The 19,435-nt window shown below is 37.3% G+C and overlaps 1 long non-coding RNA gene and 1 gene segment (V, D, J or C); both read left to right on the top strand.

Moving 5' to 3' along the window:
* Nucleotides 1-8,515: 8,515 nt before the first annotated feature.
* On the top strand, nt 8,516-9,207 carry LOC138833339 (immunoglobulin kappa variable 1-9-like). The segment is given in 2 exon segments: nt 8,516-8,588; nt 8,713-9,207. Coding segments are annotated over 2 exon segments (396 nt in total).
* An 8,708-nt stretch (nt 9,208-17,915) lies between these two features.
* Nucleotides 17,916-18,774, top strand: LOC138833340 (uncharacterized). The gene is made up of 3 exons (XR_011373865.1): nt 17,916-18,006; nt 18,347-18,493; nt 18,664-18,774. It is a non-coding gene; the product is annotated as an uncharacterized lncRNA (long non-coding RNA).
* The last annotated feature ends 661 nt before the right edge of the window (nt 18,775-19,435 follow it).

Raw genomic sequence — 19,435 nt, forward strand, 5'->3', positions numbered from 1 at the left:
GGTCAGATAAGTTGATATTAGATGAAATGAACCCCATGGCAAGGATTTGAATATTGTTTCTTTGTTGCGATTTTTTTCTAACATGTTTATAAGATGATTTCTTTGTTGCTTTGTATGTCCCTCCCCAAGGCATAACCTCTTTTTTGACTGTATTTGATGTTGGTATAATTTGTGGAGGGGAAAGGAAAAAGCAAATTGTTTAAATAGGGATGCAGGGGGCCCCTTTCAACAATGAGATGCACAAGACATTATGTCAAAAAAGGAACTTTACAGCTTTGGCAAGGGTGGGGGTGGGGGTGAGAGGGTAAGGTGGGAGGGAGATGGGAAGGGAGGGGAAGGGGAAACAAAGGAGGAGGCAACAATGCTTGATAAGAAATGAACTCATTACCTTGCCCATGTAATTGTAACCCCTCTGTACGGTATTTTCAAAATAATAAAAAAAGGAAAAGTCAAAAGGACATTTTGGAATATATTGTATTAATATTCCTAGGGGGGGGAAAGCTTATTTTATAAAATATACAGCTAAAATATTACCACTAGAGGGCAGAGAAAACCAGTAGAAAACAAGCTGTTCATCTTAGTAATAGGGAAGTCATAGAATTAGTGTTTTACTATCAACCAAGTCTGCAGGATTGGATATTTGAGGATGACCAGCCACACACAAGAGGAGCTGTCAGCAGGCTGGATTGTGGGGAAAAGTCTTCTGTCTTTGGAATTTGGAGACTGGAAACTTCATCTTGTCTCTATTTCATGCCTGCTTTCTTAGCAAAGGTAATCCTTCATGTCCACCTGAGTTACCTTTACTTGGAAGAGGCCTGTAAGAAGTGAGTGAGGTGATATGAGATCACTGGGGCTGAAGCAAACCCTATAGTACTAGTGTCTTTAGCAGATGAGGCACTGGGGATTGCTGTCTTTGTCATGGTGTCTATCTCTGTCTCTGATCCTCTTTTCTGCACTTCATCAGGCATAACACCTGGTCAGTTGATACAGATGGATTGTAATAATAGTTTGCACCACTTGATATTTATAATTTGTTGTGTGTTTTTCAAACATTTTTTTCAGTAACAATCACTAATTAATTTTTCTTCTCATTGACATTTCTACCTTTTAGCACCTTGATATAGAAAACCTTCTACTTACTCGGGGTTTAGGAGAGTAATTATTAAGACCACCTGTCTATGAAATATTTAATGCACTCATATATTCATAGTAGTCCCAAGGTTCTTATACCAACATGTTTCCTCTGCCTTATTAACTACTTGCAGATTAAAGAGAATAATTCTCACAAGTCTTTTCTTCTCTGAATTGCAAGAGTTGTACAAGAGATTATATAATGTAACATGCTCATTGGAATGTCTAGGGCTTCTTGATCAGAGTCAACCTTCTGTCATGCTATTTGAAAATAAACAGCAGAAATTATAGCATGGAAAACATGAAGTTATTCTATACAACTGAAAAGATAAAGAATTATATAGGATTTCTCTCACCTAAATCCTCATAATTATGAATGACCTAAAAATTGTTTTAGATAATAAATTGTTATTTTACCAAAATGAAGTGTTTCAATCACAAGAATAAATTAGTTTCCTATCACATTATTAAAAGCTGAGACATGTACATATAGGCATAGCTTTTTATTTAAATGTGGATAAATATTTAAACACTTTCAGATGATGTAATTTCAAATATTAAAATATATATGAGATATTGTCTATACATTACAAGAGTCTTTCCAGCATTAGAAATACATTACTGTGTGCACATTCATATGAGATAGAGCAGCAGGGAGGGAGCTGGGCAGTTGGGGTTGTGATGCCATCTTGCTGTCAGTCACCCTTATGATGCTCTCAGACTCTTGTTCCTAGGAAAGCCTATTAGAGCTCTGAGCACCCAATGTTGGACCTGAGCAGCCTATGCTAAGAATCAGAGAATTAAATATTAGAACAGGGGCTGTGAGTTCTTAGGAAAAATAATGGAAAGACAGGAAAGATGCCATTACTCCTAGAAATATAAATGTATGTTTGCCAGGTGTCTGACAGCGAATTTAAATGCTTCATTTTCAGTCCTATTTAGCTACAAATCTAAATATAACATGCATTTTATATCTTGTACTATGCTTTTTTCAACTAACAGAGTCAATTTTAAAACACAGATTTATGTATCCTAATCATTGAAATTCTTGGTATAGAATTGCAAAACATGGTGAAACGAGTCCTTGGAACACCTGAAACTTGATTGTTTCTAGATTGAATGAGAAAACTGCACTTTTCAGACTCCTTTTTAAATTTTAATACATGTTTGATTTCTTAGATTATCCAAAGCAGACTTCTTACATTTCCATCAGTGTAAACACCATCTCCCAAATGAGTTCACACATACTTAGAAATCACCCTTGTCACTGCACCTCAGGACAGTTACTTTAACCTATGACATCTCATATCCTACAAAATTCCTCTGTTACCATGAGATTTGAGGTGCCACAGCTCACCCTCAATACAAAATGTGAAATATCTTTAGTTCTTCAATTCTGGTAGAGCACTTTTTAAAATTCTTACTCTAAATACAAAGAACCACATTTACCAAAGAATGGAGAAATAGTACCATGAACACTTATAGACATGAATATTTTGAACAAATCAAATAGAACCTCTGATCTCACAGAGCTGCTTTCATTTGAAGACAAAGAGCAGAAATTGAACAAAAGCTTCTCATGAGTCTCTAATTCCTGACACTCTCCACATGCAGCCTTTCCTTTCTCCCCTCACCACAAGTAACACCATTACTGAAAAAAAGTGAGCTGTGGACATCTAGGCCACATTTAGTCTCCTTAACACCTGACATGATTAAAGAGCAGGGTGATAAGTTACATTTAACCATTTGTATTTTCTTAAAATAAAGCAAAAACAACCAAAAACCCCTCTGATGCAATTTCACTGAAGACCATTAAACCAAACTATCTTTTGAACACACATATTAGTTTTTCATTCCATCATTTCCATGCAGTTGGAAATCACCAAAAATACAGATCAGAGCTGTGAATTACACCTCAATCTCTATTAAATAAATCTGGACCCATTTGTAGCAGAGCAATTTTTACTATTTTTACCATTTCTGTTAGTGAAGAGCACAATCTCCATTTGTTTTTGTTGAGTTGTTCACAAGCAAAGGGAGAAAAAGTAATTCTTATCTATTATATAATGACAATCAGATTCAAAATGATAGTTCTTTTGAACTGTGAATTACTTTCTACCTGTAATCTTTAAATTGGGCATGGCCATTTCTGTTTGCTTTATTAATTCATCTTGTGCATCTGTTTGTTACAATACATCAATTACACATGGAAGCTCTCACTCCAAATAGCTATGACTGTTTGTAGACAGTTTGCTTTGGAAGATGCTGAATCTAAACCCATTGCAGTGAACATATGCAGGAAAGCTGAATGGCCTGTCTGAGAAGCTAAGCCCTTGGCTGTGATCTGCAGTATTTGTCCAAGATTTGGCCTTGTCTGTCTTGAACTCATGGAGAAAAAAATGACATGTTAGTGGTACATGAGAAAGAAGCCTCTATATGGCTAAGAGTATACACATTCTTAGGATTGGGTAGCAACAAGCCCAAACCTTCTCCTAATACAGAAGTAGTACAAAAAGGGTAGAAGAGAGAAGTAGGCAAAAATCATATCTTAGTATACAAATAAGCTTCTTTATTAACTTTTGTTTGTGATTCTTCTCTGGAATTTTCTCTTGTTTCTGTATTCTTCTGTTCACTTCATTGTAAACTGAAATCTCTGCCAAGTATCAAAGAAATATTGCCAACTGATCATGGAGTTCTAATCACTGTTATTCAATAATGGAAGACTAGTTTATCTTACATCCTACGATGTTAGTAAAAAAATTCCACAATGTAATTATGCTTCAAATTTAATTTTATTTTTAAGTAAAATTAAAAAGGAAAAGAACACAATGAAAAGAGGTCAATCCTTTAAAAAATACCATTGATGTCTCCAAAAGCATGATTAATAGAGAGGGTTGTTCGGATTAAAAGATGATATTTAACCTGGCACCTGTGGCTCGCTACCATAATCCTAACTACTCAGGATGCTGAGATATAAGGATAGTGGTTCAAAATCAGCATGCCAGGAAAGTCTGTGACACTCTTATCTCCAATTAACCACAAAGAAGCTGAAACTGGAGCTGTGGCTTAAGTGGTAGAGAGATAGAATTGAACACAAATACTTAGAGACATTGGTCATTCCCAGAGTTCAAGCGCTAGAACCAGCAATAAGGAAACAGAAAGGAAATATGATTTATGCACAGGTGAGATACCATGGTGAAAGCCCTTGGTACAATTAATATATATATGAAACAAATGACAAGAGAATGAAATAGGCTCTGTTGGTATTTTATGGAGGGAGGACTATGAATGAAGTTATATGAAGGTAAAGATTATTGAAGTGCTTCTCTGGAATATATGAAAAAGGATAGCAAAACCCATGCAACTGCTTTAAGAAGGGAAATATGGGATAAAGATGAGAGATCAAGGGTGTGAGGTTAATGGAATCCATTGTATGACTGTGTGGAAATGTCACAATGAAACCCTTCTTATATAGTTAATATATGCTGACAAAGACTAGTGTATGTCTAGGACAAAGCAGAAAAGCTCAAAAGCTATGTACATATTTCCATATAAAATGATGCTAAGCAAAATGCATCCCAAGATAGGGACACAAGTGGTTTTATCTTTCTTGCTGTTTTTTTTTAATGTATTTATAATGTACTGTGTGATAGTTTTGTTTCTTTTGTGTGTTCTTCTCCCATGGTGTAACCCCTGTTTTCACTGTATTTGATTCTGGTGCCCTGCATCTTGTATATATATTTTTTTCTAATTTGGAGAGGGGAATATAAATAACAAAATGCTGAAATAAGGATACAGGTTGGCCCATTATAACAATGAGATTACAAGATGCTATATTGAAACCAAACTTTACAACTTCATTGGGGGAGTTGTGGGAAGGGAGTAGTTGGGCAAGTGGGGAGGGAAGGGACAGTAGGGGAAAACCAAAGGAGGAGATAACAATGATGGATAAGAAATGTATTCAGTAGCTTACTCATATATTGTAAACCCTCTGTACAGTATTTTTACAATAAAACTTATAAAAAAGAAATTAAATGTATTCTTATTCTGTAGCAGTATAAAAACAGTGGTCAAAAATTGTATGTGTTACTGTTTTGTTTTGTTTTTTTACAGATATTGCTCACTATGCCATTATTTTCAAAAAGATCTCAGTTTGAAGTCACTGAAGTTCTCTTAACCAGACATGTGAATTCAATCTTTAATCTTAGTCACTGTACATACCATGTTTATGAACTTGTGAAGAGATGGCTGTAGATGAATGATCACATCCCAATAATCAAGCCACCAAGGAACAGGGTTTTAGTTCAATCTTAAATTTTGTGTTCTTATTGCTCATGGTGATCACATACTAATCATGTAGATGAATGTCTCTTAGATTAGATTTGTGCCTTTTTCCCCTCAGAGTTCTTTCAGTAATGGATATATGTGAGCAAAGTCCAGAAGTGCTGCTATGTTCTTAAGGACATCATTACTGATCATCTTTATTTCAATTCTAGATTAAGGTGTTGGCTATTGGATTTCTCTGCTATATAGTTGTTGTTTTTCCTTTGAAATTGTGAGGATTTGTGGAGAAATATATGGTGGTTTATGGATATCACATCCCTAGTGAAAATATCACTACTAATCTAAGGATTTACAATTTATTTCATGGAATACTTTGGTATTTATTCAATATTTAAAAACTCTCAAAATTGGCCAATGGGCTTTCCACTTTTTTCTGTACATCATCCAATATGAATTTGTAGTTTGTGACAAAAAGTGATCCAAACTCATCTTCCTCTTTTTCTATTTTTGAGAAATAAATAAACTGTTCTGCAAAGGTCACTGGTTTTATTTATGAGAGAATAAATGAGGTCAATTAATGAAGGTGCTATCCGTTATTAAAGCTAAAGCATCATTACTTCTAGATTAGAAAAAATTATCCACTTGTGCATCTACTCATCAATATGTATATATATTTATATGTACACATTCATATATACATATGTATACATGCATACATATGTAAATTTATGGTAATTACTTCACTCACATTAAAAAATAGGTTATTATTAAATGAATTCTTAGAAAAATTTTCTGATTTTCTTTTTTCCAGAAAATATTCAGTATAAAAATCTTTGAAATGTCACTAACATTAGATGAAATTTTCATTTAATTAGTTTACTTTTTTTTTTTTTTTTTTTTGTCGGTCGTGGGGCTTGAACTCTGGGCCTGGGCGCTGTCCCTCAGCTCTTCAGCTCAAGGAGAGCACTCTACCACTTGAGCTACAGCGCCACTTCCGGTTTTCTGGTGGTTTATTGGAGATAGGAGTCTCACGGTCTCTCCTGCCCGGGCTGGCTTTGAACCGCGATCCTCAGATCTCAGCCTCCTGAGTAGCTAGGATTACAGGCGTGAGCCACCAGCGCCCAGCTTAGTTTACTTTTTTTAACCTCAAGAATATTGGCTCTAATTTTCCCTCATTAATTTAGTCATATGATCAACAACTCTTCTGGGTGATATGAAACTCTCGGTGTTACTGCCACTTACATGATCAGATCATACACACCCTGCCCCCAACCCCAGATTTATTGTGACATTCCTCAGAATGTGATAACATGGATAAGATAAGCCAACTTTGTATCCATGCAATAGTGACTTCCTGAGCCCTGACAACTGCACAGGCAAATCCAACACATATGTATGTCCTCTTGGGTCACTCCATCTCAGCACCTACAATGGAGTCAACAATGCTAATTCTCCCTTGCACAGAAAATCAGCTCTCCCATGTTGCCTCATGCCAATATGGATGACATTTCCATGTTCTATTGATTTCAAGACTCTGTTCAGAGATTCCAACATACTCACTCTGCCTGGGCCCAATATCTTTTACCCAGGTGTGCAGCACAGTGTTCTCTTAAGATCTAGAAGAGTCCACTGAACAGGAGACATATGTAGGTTTAGGCCACAAAATAGGCTTCAAGATAACCTGAGTTTATCCTTCTTTTTTGGGGGAGGGGGGTGGGTCCGGTCGTGGGGCCTGAACTCTGGGCCTGGGCACTGTCCCTCAGCTCTTCAGCTCAAGGCTAGCACTCTACCACTTGAGCCACAATAAAACTTCCGGCTTTTTCTTTTTGCTTATGTGGTGCTGAGGAATCAAACCCAGGGCCTCAGGCATGCAAGGCAAGGTCTCTACCATTGAGCCACCTTCCCAGCCCGAGTTTATCCTCCCTTTTAAGGAGAATTTATCTCTGCTTCTGAATATAGTAGTTGTGGTGAAGATGATTAAAAGCCAGAAGGGATAATATGAGAACCTTCAGCATGGATATATAAAATGATACACAATTCTAGGTCAGTAAAAATTATAAAGGCTGCTCAGACATGAAGGGAGAAAGGTGTTGGGTCTTTGTCGGTCCCACAAAAGACGGACTGGGTCGGAGGAAAGGTAAGTGCGGCGCTTGCCCGCTTGCCCGTTCCCTAGCCTCCCTCAGCCCAGGACACAATCAGACACAGCGGGGAGCCAAATCCAGCAGGTAGAAAAACTCGTTTATTAACAGAGAGCAGCCCCTTTTAAAGACAAAAAGGATGGGTGGCATGGTAAGGGAGGAAGAGGAACCAATCACTGTCAAGGTCACACCCTATCATTCACCTGAGCCTTCATGGGCTGGTTAAGTACTGATCAGCAGGTCAATTGGGCTCTGCCCACTCTACTCTCTCCCAGAGCCATCTTGGCTGGCCATGTGCTCTTCAGTAAATAAGGCTCTGCCCACTCAACCCCCTCCCAGCGCCATCTTTGCTGCCCATGTGCTCCACAGAAAGGCTCTGAAAGGACGTGCTTGTATGGATCACCTGGGACAAAAACTCAGAGATGAAGGCGATAATAAGGCTGAACAGCACAGTACAGAAGTCCAGGCATTTTCTTATCAATACAACAGCTCCACTTATTCCACTTTCATGGATTAGATTCATTACAGGACAACAGTGCTGATAAATTGACACATACAGATTATCAGTGAATCAGAGCTACTGTAAAACTTTCTGTCCTGCATAATAAGAAAGAAATGCCAAATTTGTGTTGTGCAAAATTTGTTTGTAAATTTCTGGAACTAACACTCCAGTGAACAAGTCTTGGCTCAGTTAAAGAAATAAAGAAGAAAAGAAGCTTTGATCTTCCAAGCTACCATTGTTGTGCTCACATCACAAGAAAGCAACTTGGTGATTCTCTTCTGTGTTTAAAACTTATTCTGTTGCCTGACCTAGTTCCCTTGAGACTCAGAATGTGCAGAGTTGCTGAGATGAGGCAGCTGGACAGCTGTGTATAACTCTGCTGCTGATTTGCATGCACCAACAGCACAGCCCAGTGTGCTCAGGACTTCTTCATAGGCTGCTCACATTAGGCAGTAGTCAGTCCAAGTCAGCACACAGCATGGACATGAGGACCCCTGCTCAGCTCCTGGGGATCCTGCTGCTCTGGCTCCCAGGTAAAGAAGGACAATGCTAGGGATTAACACAGCTCAGTGTGATCCAGGATGCTTACTCTTCAGGGATGCCTTCTTATAACTTGATAACTAGTGTGGATATTTGTTTTCATGTTTCTGCTTCCAGGTGCCAAGTGTGATATCCAGGTGACCCAGTCTCCATCTTCACTGCCTGTGTCTCAAGGAGACACTGCCACCATCACTTGCAGGGCCAGTCAGGACATTGGGTATTATTTAGCCTGGTACCAGCAGCAACCAGGGAAAGCTCCTAAACTCTTGATCTACAGTGCAGATATTTTGGAGTCCGGAGTTCCATCAAGGTTCAGTGGGAGTCAATCTGGGACAGAGTTCACTCTCAGGATCAGTGACCTGGAGCCTGAAGATGTTGCCACTTATTACTGTCAACAGGGTAGCAGTTTCCCTCCCACAGTGATACAAGCCATAACAAAAACCTCCCAGGGAAGCTGAAGTGTGAGTCTGGGCCGCCCCAGCTGCTCCTCCTGCTGCCTCCACCTGCTCAGAATGTTGTCAGAAAAGACCAGTTAATACTTGCAGAGTCTGAATTGTGGCATCAGTTGATATTTATGCAATAATAAAATAAATAACGGTATTTAAGCAGGAATTGCCTTTAATACAAAGAATGGATTCATTGCTTCAGATTGTATTCCCTTATTTTCTGATAGCCTATTTTTTTATTAATGTACATATCTGTAACCATTAATGGGATTCTGGGTTTCTCAGTATATGTGTATTATGTGCATTGATCATAGTCTTTCATCATTCTTCTGTGTTCATCCTCCTGTGATCTGATCCTGTGCCCTTGTCAGCCCCATAGAATCACTATTGCGTTTTATTTTTTTAAATTTTGCTTGCGTGAGAAGCAGTATAGACAATGCTCTTTGTCTTTACTATTTGTATTAACAAGGTGTTCTCTACTTCTATCCATCATGCTGCAGACTATATGATTCTTTATGCATGTTGTATGTATATATATATATATGTATAAATACATATATATGCATTTCATACATATATATATACATATATATGTATATACATACATATATATGTATTTCATGGGGCTTGAACTCTGGACACTAGACACTGTCCCTGAGATTTTCATGTCATGGCTAGCGCTCACCACTTGAACCACAGTGCCACTTCTGGTTTTCTGGTGGTTAATTGGAGATAAGATTCTCATGGACTTTTCTGCCCCAGCTGGCTTTGAACTGTGATCCTCAGATTTAAGCCTCCTGAGTAGCTAGGATTACAAGCCTTAGTCAGTGGTGTCCAGCTCTTTCATTTTAAGAGACAATGTTATGTAAATGTTTTTTTCTACTTATGTGTCTTGTGTTTTAGTTCATCCAGACACGAATGCAAATAAACAATATTCAGACTTTTTAGGCACAAATTTAATTGTCTGGGAGCACCGTTTTGAATTAGGCTCCTTAAATTCTTCTGCTTGATTTTTGCAATTGTTAGTCCTCATCTTGTACTGATCGTCAGCAGTTCACTTCGACCCTTCATCTCACTTTTCTCCACACAAATCACAAAACAACTCTTGTGTTCACATATTCAGAATCCATCCACCTTCCTCAAAGCAGCAGGGTTGGACCCCTGTGGATGTGGAGAATGGATGACCTGTTGTGGAATGATGGTCAAGAGGATAGATCTGAGGAAGAGAGCCACAGAGCCTATAAAATTTAAGCTTTGAATTTTAGTTTAAAACTTTTGTGGTCATGAGGGTACTATAGATTGAAAAAGATGATTCTGTTTAATTATATCTTTATTATCTTTAAGTAGTAAGAAATTACCATTCAACAAGTCAGTTTTTGAGTAAAATAATATCATTCTCTCCTGTTCCTCCAAGGAAAGTTGATATTTTTAAATTCTATTTTATTGTCAAGATAATGTACAATGGGGATACAGTTACATATGTAAATTAGTAAGTACATTTCTTGTCGAACATTGTTACTCTCTTTCCCATTTTCCTCCCACTTTCCCTCCCTCATTATGTCCTACCAAGATGTAAGGTTCATTTCCAATATATTGTTTTGTGAGTATTGCTGTTGCATTATCTATTTTTTCTTTTTTTTTTCAGTTTTCCCCTATGGTTTATCCCCTATTGTCACTGTATTTTATTTTGGTACCCTGTGTACTATATATACATTTATCTGAATTAGGGAAGGGAAGGGGAACAACAAAATGATGAAACAAAGTTGATTCTTGAATTGTCCTTTCTCTCAGAATGTCTGAAGGAGAGCTATGCCAGAGATCTAATTTCTGGTGAACAAAGGAAGATATCAAAGTGGCAATTTATACTTACTGGTTTATCAACATGGGACTGTTTGGTATGAAACTCTGATTTTTTTTTACACTCTGAGGGCCTAATTAAAATAGAAGATGGGAAATTGAACCAAGTCACTGTCCTTTACATAGAGTCCTTTTTGATCCATCAGTTCTCTGTTGACTTTCTGGTGTTCTTAATTTCCTGGCAGCACTTTTCATCTCTGCCCTCACTTTCTTCCTCTCTGTGTCTCTAAACTCAGGGTAATAACCCAGGTGATGTGATGCTGACTTTTGTCCTACATTCATGTCATTGTTCTGAAATAGATTTGAACTAGTCTGGGGTTTTAGGGTTATCCTAATCCTAGTTCCAATCACAGGGCCAGGTTGCTTGGTTGGAGGAAGTAGAAGGTCCATCAGTAATAGATAACCATAGAACTACAGTAGGCACAACATAATAAAGTTTATATTTAGGTATTAAATTATATGTGTATATTCTTTGTCTAAAAGTTGAATAATTAGAAGAATCACAGGCAGTAGGTGTAATCTAGGTCCAAGATATAACTAACTACATGGAAGAATCCATCAGGGAATGTCTCTCTCTGGATATGTGTACCAAACATACATTCTTCGTCTCATTCAATTTTATTTAAGTCTACACAGCAAGATTTGCTGTGCATCTCATCCTGACAGGAGTATGGGAAAGTGCTTCTGGGGTCACATTGAGCCCTGTCACATAACTAGTTCCTATCTAATTTTGACTACAATACTGCACCCCTCTGTGCAGTATTTTCACAATAAAAAAGCACCATGCCTTACTCTTCCCTGAATGTTGTGTTTCATTAGACTCAGGTCTCTTCATGGAGGGATCAATACTGTAAAAATATGAAGTTAAGAGATAATTTGAAATTATAAAATCTGTTGTTTACTTCTCATTAAGGTGATATTTTGATAGTATGCAGTTATGAATTGAAAAGAAATTTTCCTCAAAATATATTGTTTCTCCAATTTCCAGATTTCAAGTGGAAAAGTCACATTTGAGTTGAATGTTTTCATCTTTGATTTTCAAACTTCTGCTATGTACACTGCATCATTGCTTACTGGAAATTTTTTCCTAAATTTTATAATGATATGCTAGTGCAGACAATTCTCTAACAATTTTACTGAGCACTAAAAGAAATTTCTCAATCCACATGTAGAGTCTCTGAGCATATGACAAAGGCAAAACCCTATACTATTACCCTTGCTAATTCTTTCTTAATTCTGAATTGTTCTTATATGTAGAAATAGTGACATAATTTAATAGCTATAGAATCCCTAACAGAAACTAAGACGCAGCTTTCTATGATCAATTATTATTACTCCTTTGCTAATTTTAATTTTATGATTATTTGGTTGTCTTGAGACACAGAAATTCCTCACCCTGTTTGCACTTCACAAATGAGTTGCAGATGAGTCTCCATGTGCTCACCATTCAAGAAATGGAACAAGGTTAGACCCGACTTCAAGGTGTTGAATTTCATTGCTATGTAGTGTCTATTATATAAACATAGCACAATTAATCTGCTATTGGTTATACTGTTTTAGCTATGGATCTTACATAGAAAAAACAGTGATGGGAGCAATTATTTTTGTTGCTTTTTGGAGCTCAGTTTAAGCACAGGATTCTATCTTATATTTTTAAAAAATCTATTTGTAAAATGTTTCTTTGGGTATTTTATTTTACTATTCTGAACAGCATGCTTTGAGTGATATTTATTTAATAATTCATCAATATGTTTAGATATTACATATCTAATAAATAAATTTTCTAAACATGACAGAGATTTAGTGGTACAAAAACCTGCAAAAATCTGCAGACCCACACATCCAGATGAAGACTTCCACTTGCTGGATTGTTCCATGTAGAGTTAGTTATACCATGGACCTAGACTATACCTACTTCCTGCCATGCTTTTAATTATACAACATGTAGACAAAGAACAGAAACATATAATGCATAATATAATACTTAAATATAAGCGTTGTGCCTACTGTAGTTCTATGTGTACAAATACAGAGTGTCAGATATCCCTTACTGATTGGCATTCAACAATCTACTTCCATGTAAAGTATTAAGACATTTCTGACACTAAGGGGAAGGAGTTAGAAAGTTCCTTGGTTTTTTTGTCTACTGAGAAATTACAAGTCATTTCTTCAGTGCTTTTGAATATGAAAACTATTATATGTTCTTATTGTTTATTTTCAAATAATTATAAATGTCCATAATGTTGCGAAGAAAATTACTAGGAGCTGTTTTGTATCCTTCCCCCAGCCTATCCCAGTACCAACATCTTGTATAACCATGCTACATTACGTAAACCAGGAAATTGACATTGACACAATACATAGAGATTCTATGTTAGTCACTTGCAGACTTTGGTGTTTGTTCATGTGCAGATGTGTGTGCATTGGGTTGTTTATCACATGAGCAACCCACATGTATGTGTGAATGTTGAGAATATATAGGTACCACATATTTGTGTTTCTCTCTTGTCAACACCATCATGGAGGAACTGTTCCATATCAATGCCACAGACTACTGGGGCTGTCTGTGGGGTATAGAATTCCCTCTTTCCAATCCCTCAGCCCTGGCCAACACTTCATAAAAAGAAAATGTAAAAAGTCCCACTTTAAGATTGGCTGTATTATTCACTATAGCTTTTTTATGGCTCATCCAGTCAATGTATATGACAGTATAGCTCTTGTTTTTATTAAATAGAGTGGCTTGGTTGAAAACCAAATTTTCTTTAATTTTTTGTCAGTTAGGAATAGTTGGGTAGTTTTTAGTTTTACTACTGATAAGGATTCTAAGATTATTTATTTACAAGTTTCTATGTGAAAATGAAATGTATTACTTTGGGATAAATGGCCCAACATTGATCTTTTGAAATGTATTTTAACTGAGCTTTCAAGTTTAGAAAGCACTGTCCAAGTTCATATTTTTTTTATTGTCAAGGTGATATACAGAAGGGTTTCAGTTACATAAACAAGGTAATAAGTGCATTTTTTTTGTCATACTTGTTACCCAATTTCAAGGTCATTTTAACATTGCTGTAACATTTTAAATTCCATTCAGCAATGGATGAATATTCAGCTCCCCACCATGTTTAGCATGGTTCCTGTTATCTTTATCCTTTTTCATTTTATTTCTTCTCGAATGTTTATGTAGCTTTTCTTCTGATGATATAGAACCTTGTGCCAGACCTCATTCAGGTTCGTGGCCCAGACCATAAACACTTTCCTTCTGAACTGTACTTCTTTCTCCCAGAAAGATCCACAGGAAAGTCTTTCAGTATCCTCCTTCCCACTGATCAGCAGCTTCATCTGTCAGGCAGAAACTCACAACCCATGAAGTGTAAGCCTGCCCACAGCCCTGGTTTGAGATCATTATTCCAAATTCTTCCATGGCTTCTGGTGCCTGAGTCTGTGTGGGCTGGAAATTCACAAGCCACATGGCCATATTTGCTGAAGCCAGCCTTGGAGCATACATCATGAAAATTTCAGGGGTTATCCTTAGAATCTGGCTTCTTTCAACCCTACTTGTGTCAATGCTTTTGCGGCCTCTCTTTGTCAATCTATTAATGTGTCCCCTATAGTTTACCAGGTGGCTTTCACACCTACACAGCACCCAGCTTCCTTTGCCTTGTTTTATTTAGTACTAGCTTTGTCTATTCTGCAGTTCACATGATAAAGGGAGAATGAAATAATGATTTTATAGTAAGTTGAGGAAATACAAAGGAGAAATAATATAAATTTTTACCTTATTTTAGAATGATTGGACATCATTTTTAATAATACTTTTTGAGCATTTATTAAGTTCCAAAAACAGCTCTTTGAAGTGATGGAAGGGCTGTGAGTAAAACCTACGGGGTTTCTTTTTTTATTATTTTATTTTATTTTCTGTTGTTTATTCAGAGTTTAGATGGTCAAAGAACCCTTGGCTTGTGGCTCAGTTAAATAAATACACACATAGAAAAAATATGAAAAATGTGAATAAATAAAATATATTTAGGACACTTATGAGACTGTATAACAGGCACAGATAAAATAGTGACCCATATTACTTCAGTATTTCCAAGAGTAGACTGAAAAGGGTCTTCCGTATACCATACATATATAGAGTCATACATTCATATTTAATAATTTAATATGTATTTTTATACATGGACATGTTTCTGGAAGGAAAGGAGTTGGATAGGGAAGGACAGAGTACAAAGATATAAAGAGTGACATTATTCAAGATGCATTGTATTTATAAAGTGACATGTTTAATGGAACACTTTTTGCACAACTACAGAGAGATAATAAAAGTAGAACTAAAAACAAGAAATGTGTATGGAGTTCTAAATTTCTCCTTTTCATGGGCACAGAACCTGGCATTTATTACAGGGGGACTTAGGGATGCTCATTCGGTCCAGCAGTGGCTGCAGTGCACACGTAGTACAGGCGCATGGCATCCTCAGCCCGGGCACTGTGTGACTGGAAGAACACTGCCTCCTTGTGGCCACACTTCTGGCATGGGTGGTCTTTGGTCCAAAGCAAAGTGGGGTCCTGGGACATGTCAGCGATGATCTGGGTCAGCTCCTCCACTTCCTGATTGATTTTGTTGACATTAGATGTGGCTGCTGTCTGCTTCCTGCTGGTAGTCACAGTTCCTGCATGCGCAAAGCAGGATGCGGTTCTCCTTGTCTTCCTGTGGGTACAGCATGTTGTTACATTCCTGGCAGAAGCGGATACCTACAAAACCCGGCTCTTAGTACCATCGGGTTCTATAGTTATGCACTGACCGCCCAGACTCCCCTGCTTGCGCAGATTGAAGCTCTAAATTTCTTCACTCTCCTCTCTGCCCTTCTGTTTCTTTGAAGGTTGTATTTAAACAGGATTGAGTCTTTTAAGGCTTCTAATCTCAAATGAGATTAGAAGTGATCTCATCAGTGTTGGGAAATGTACTTCCAGAAGAGACTGTGAAGAGAGGAGTTCACAGCAGATGACCCAGTGCAGTCTTGGTCCAACTCACAGAAAATATACAGGAAGGCATTGCCCACAACAAGAGTTTCAGTCAAACTCAGTCAAGGCAAAATGAAGTATAGTCATATATAAGGAACATTTCTCCAACAAAACTCCTTCTTGACACATAGGAAGTAACACAACTAAACACAGATGCAATATTATTTTCTTTTCTACTCAGAATTTGCCCAGAAATCAGAATCAGCAGCAGCATTTCCGAGAGTGTGCTACAAATTCAAAATTACAAAATCACCTCAGATCTAGTGAGTTAACAAGTGATCCCTGTTAGGTTTAGGAATTTGTGTTCAGGAGATGAGTACAGATACTACAGATATGATTTTATTCCTCAACACATTTAAAAGCATTTTTATTTAAATCATATTTCTCAGGATTTGTTTCTCTATCTCTTTCTGTGTGTCTCTCTGTATCTCTCTTACACATACAGATAAATGAACACACACACACACACACACACACACACACACACACACACACACACACACACACACACACACACACACCTGTGCCAGTCCTTTATTATAAAAGAGGAATTGACCTAAGCTCTGACTGAAGAAAAGTTTTTTTTAACTCACAATTTTAGGTGTAAAATTTCCTAGATGCAGTAACCCTCATCTTCCTGTACTCAGGCAAGGCCAGTTCTGTCTGTGTCACAATAATATTTATAAATAGAAAAACACTGCAAGTTAAGATGGACAAGCATATGGTTGTCTTCACTTTAAAACAAGTGAATATTATGTGACTCATTTCATGAGAGCAGTTTTAATACTCTTAAGGAATGGACAGCCAATGGTCTAATAATTTCCCACAAGGCACCTCTTTGCAGGGCTAAATTGGGTACATTGTGGCATCAGCACAAGCCTTCTTCTCTATTTGCTCATAATTGCCAGGTGATGTTCTGCCTTACAAGTCTAGAATCGTTGGAGACAGGAACTAGAGACTGAAATCTCTGAGACAAATAAGCAGAAACAGATTGTTTTGGATTGGGACTGAAGACCTTTAAAGAATGTATGTTAGTTTAAAATAAGCAGAATTTTATATATATATATATATATATATATATATATATATATATATATATATATACACACTCATCATGTGTATATGTATATAATTATGTACAAGTATTTACACTAGGGCATTTCAAGTCTACATGTCAGTATATGAATGCAGTACATCTTCATCAATTTCAGATTTCCATTACTCCAAAGAGAGAATTTTAAAGAATTATTAGATTAATTTGCTATAGAAATATGGTACGGAAGAATAACAAGATATTAGTGGATACAAAAATTGTTACATTGAATACATATTCACACTTTCATGTATAAACATTTCTATCCTTTCCTTTTCCATTATAAAGGCCATCAGGATGCTACCTGTGGGAGTAAATTTTGTTCTCCCTGTCAATTCTTTATCCTAAGTCTAAATAGGAAGTTTCTAGAAATCAGAGTTTCTAACACTTATAGCAAACATCCCTGAACAGATGGGAACTATGCTATCAGCTGCATATTCAGGTAGCTCAGCTCTGTACACTGATTGGTCAACTCCATTGAGAATCAGTGCTGTTGATGGTGGACACTGTCTTTTTCTGGACTAGCTGAATTAGGTTCAGGGGAGATCAGCCCCAAATCTATTCCTTTCCTAGAGACTGTGTTGGACATAAACTTACCTATCACTGGGTCTCTGATGCTGATTTAGGGTGGTAGGTGCATATGTCTCTTCAAAACCATACTTCCACAGTGGGGTCCTTCTTCCCAGTGCTGCAAGCATCATGGATTTTTATTGATTATTGCCAAGGATGTCACTTTTCTCAGAGCAGCAGGCCTTAACCTCCCCTAGGTTCTTCTCACACTGTTGCCCCATCTGGCTATTTGCATATTGCTCCCTAAGGAGGGCCTCCCATTCTAAGTCTGAAATAAAGGCTCAGCTCTGAACTTGCCTTGACATGTCAAGACTCCTCATTTCACTCCTAAAAATGAAGTCCTTCTCTCAGCTCCTATGGCTGTTAATACTTTGGATCCCAGATAAGACCAAAGGGAGATGAGGAGCAAGAGTGGGTGGAAGGGTATGCTCTCAGGGGCCAGTTGTGACCTATGCAAGTGTTAGATGTTCAGTTCTTGTTATCTATGATGGGGCAAGTGAGATTTAGGTCTGGAAATAGAGAAATATTTCAGAAATATCTAAAACTTATGCCTTGGTGAAGATTCTTCTTGGTTAGAATAATGTAGATGACTTCTGAATACTCATTTATATTTAAAAATACCTTTATTTCTAATATGAAATATTTTATATTTCAAGCCAAACTATGAAATATGAACAATAGGTAATATACCAAAATACAAATAAAAAGCATGCTTTTCTATATTTGTACATAACCTTGCACTTCTGTCTTATTCTCATTTCAGGATCCAGTGGAGATGTTGTGCTGACCCAGACTCCTCTTTCCCTGCCTGGCACCCTGGGAGATCTGGCCTCCACCTCCTGCAGGTCTAGTCAGAGCCTCTTGCATAGCAATGGAGACACCTATTTGGATCGGTTCCTGCAGAAACCAGGCCAGTCTCTACAACTCCTGATCTATCAGGTTTTCAACCAAATTTCTGAGGTTCCAGATAGATTTGGCCAGGGGGGTGGGGGTTAGGCAAAGATTTCACATGAAAACAGGGTGGAGGCAGAAGATGTTGGAGTTTATTGCTGCTTTCAACATACACATGTCCTCCCACAGTGATACAGCCCTGAACTAAAAACTCCCTTCTGGCTATGTGAGCTGCCCTTATATATTGCTGGATTTGTGGGCACTAGAGAAGATTGTCTGGGATGCTTTGTATGTCCCTCCCCCACGGTACACCCCTATTTTCACTGTATTTGATGTTGGTATAATTTGTGGAGGGGAAGGGAAAAAACAAATTGTTTAAATAGGTATACAGGTGGACCTATTACAACAATGATGTGCACAAAATATTATGTCGAAAAATGACCTTTACATCTTCGGCGGGGGTGGGGGGGGAGATAGGAGGGCAGGGATGGTAAGGGGAAATAAAAGAGGAGGCAATTTAAGAAATGTACTCATTACCTTGCTCATGTAATTGTAACCCCTCTGTATGGTATTTTCACAATTAAAAAAAAGAAAAAAAGAGAAGAAAAGAGAGAGAACTGGAAACAGCACATGTCTTGAAGCTCACTTTGATAAGCATCATTTTATATGCTCATATGTACATAGCTATTGAATGCTTATGTTCTTCTCCTGAGAACATACTCTTCTGTTTTCACTATGTGAATCTTTAGACTATTGTTAAATTATGTCCAGATGTAATTATTTTTCTTTTACTATCCATTGCGTTTCCTTGTAGGTTTATAGGCTTAACCTACGTTCCTAGGTGTCAGGTCTTTTTTAATTAGTACAACTTTTTCCAAGGCTATTGTTGCTAATTATAATGTTTATCCAATGTATCTTATCATTGGAGGCAAATAAGAACAATTTTCCAGGTCTTCAAATA

The sequence above is a fragment of the Dipodomys merriami genome, unplaced genomic scaffold (assembly GCF_024711535.1).
Source record: "Dipodomys merriami isolate MVZ:Mamm:240054 unplaced genomic scaffold, mDipMer1.0.p SCAF_204, whole genome shotgun sequence".
In the NCBI taxonomy this organism is placed as follows: domain Eukaryota; kingdom Metazoa; phylum Chordata; class Mammalia; order Rodentia; family Heteromyidae; genus Dipodomys; species Dipodomys merriami.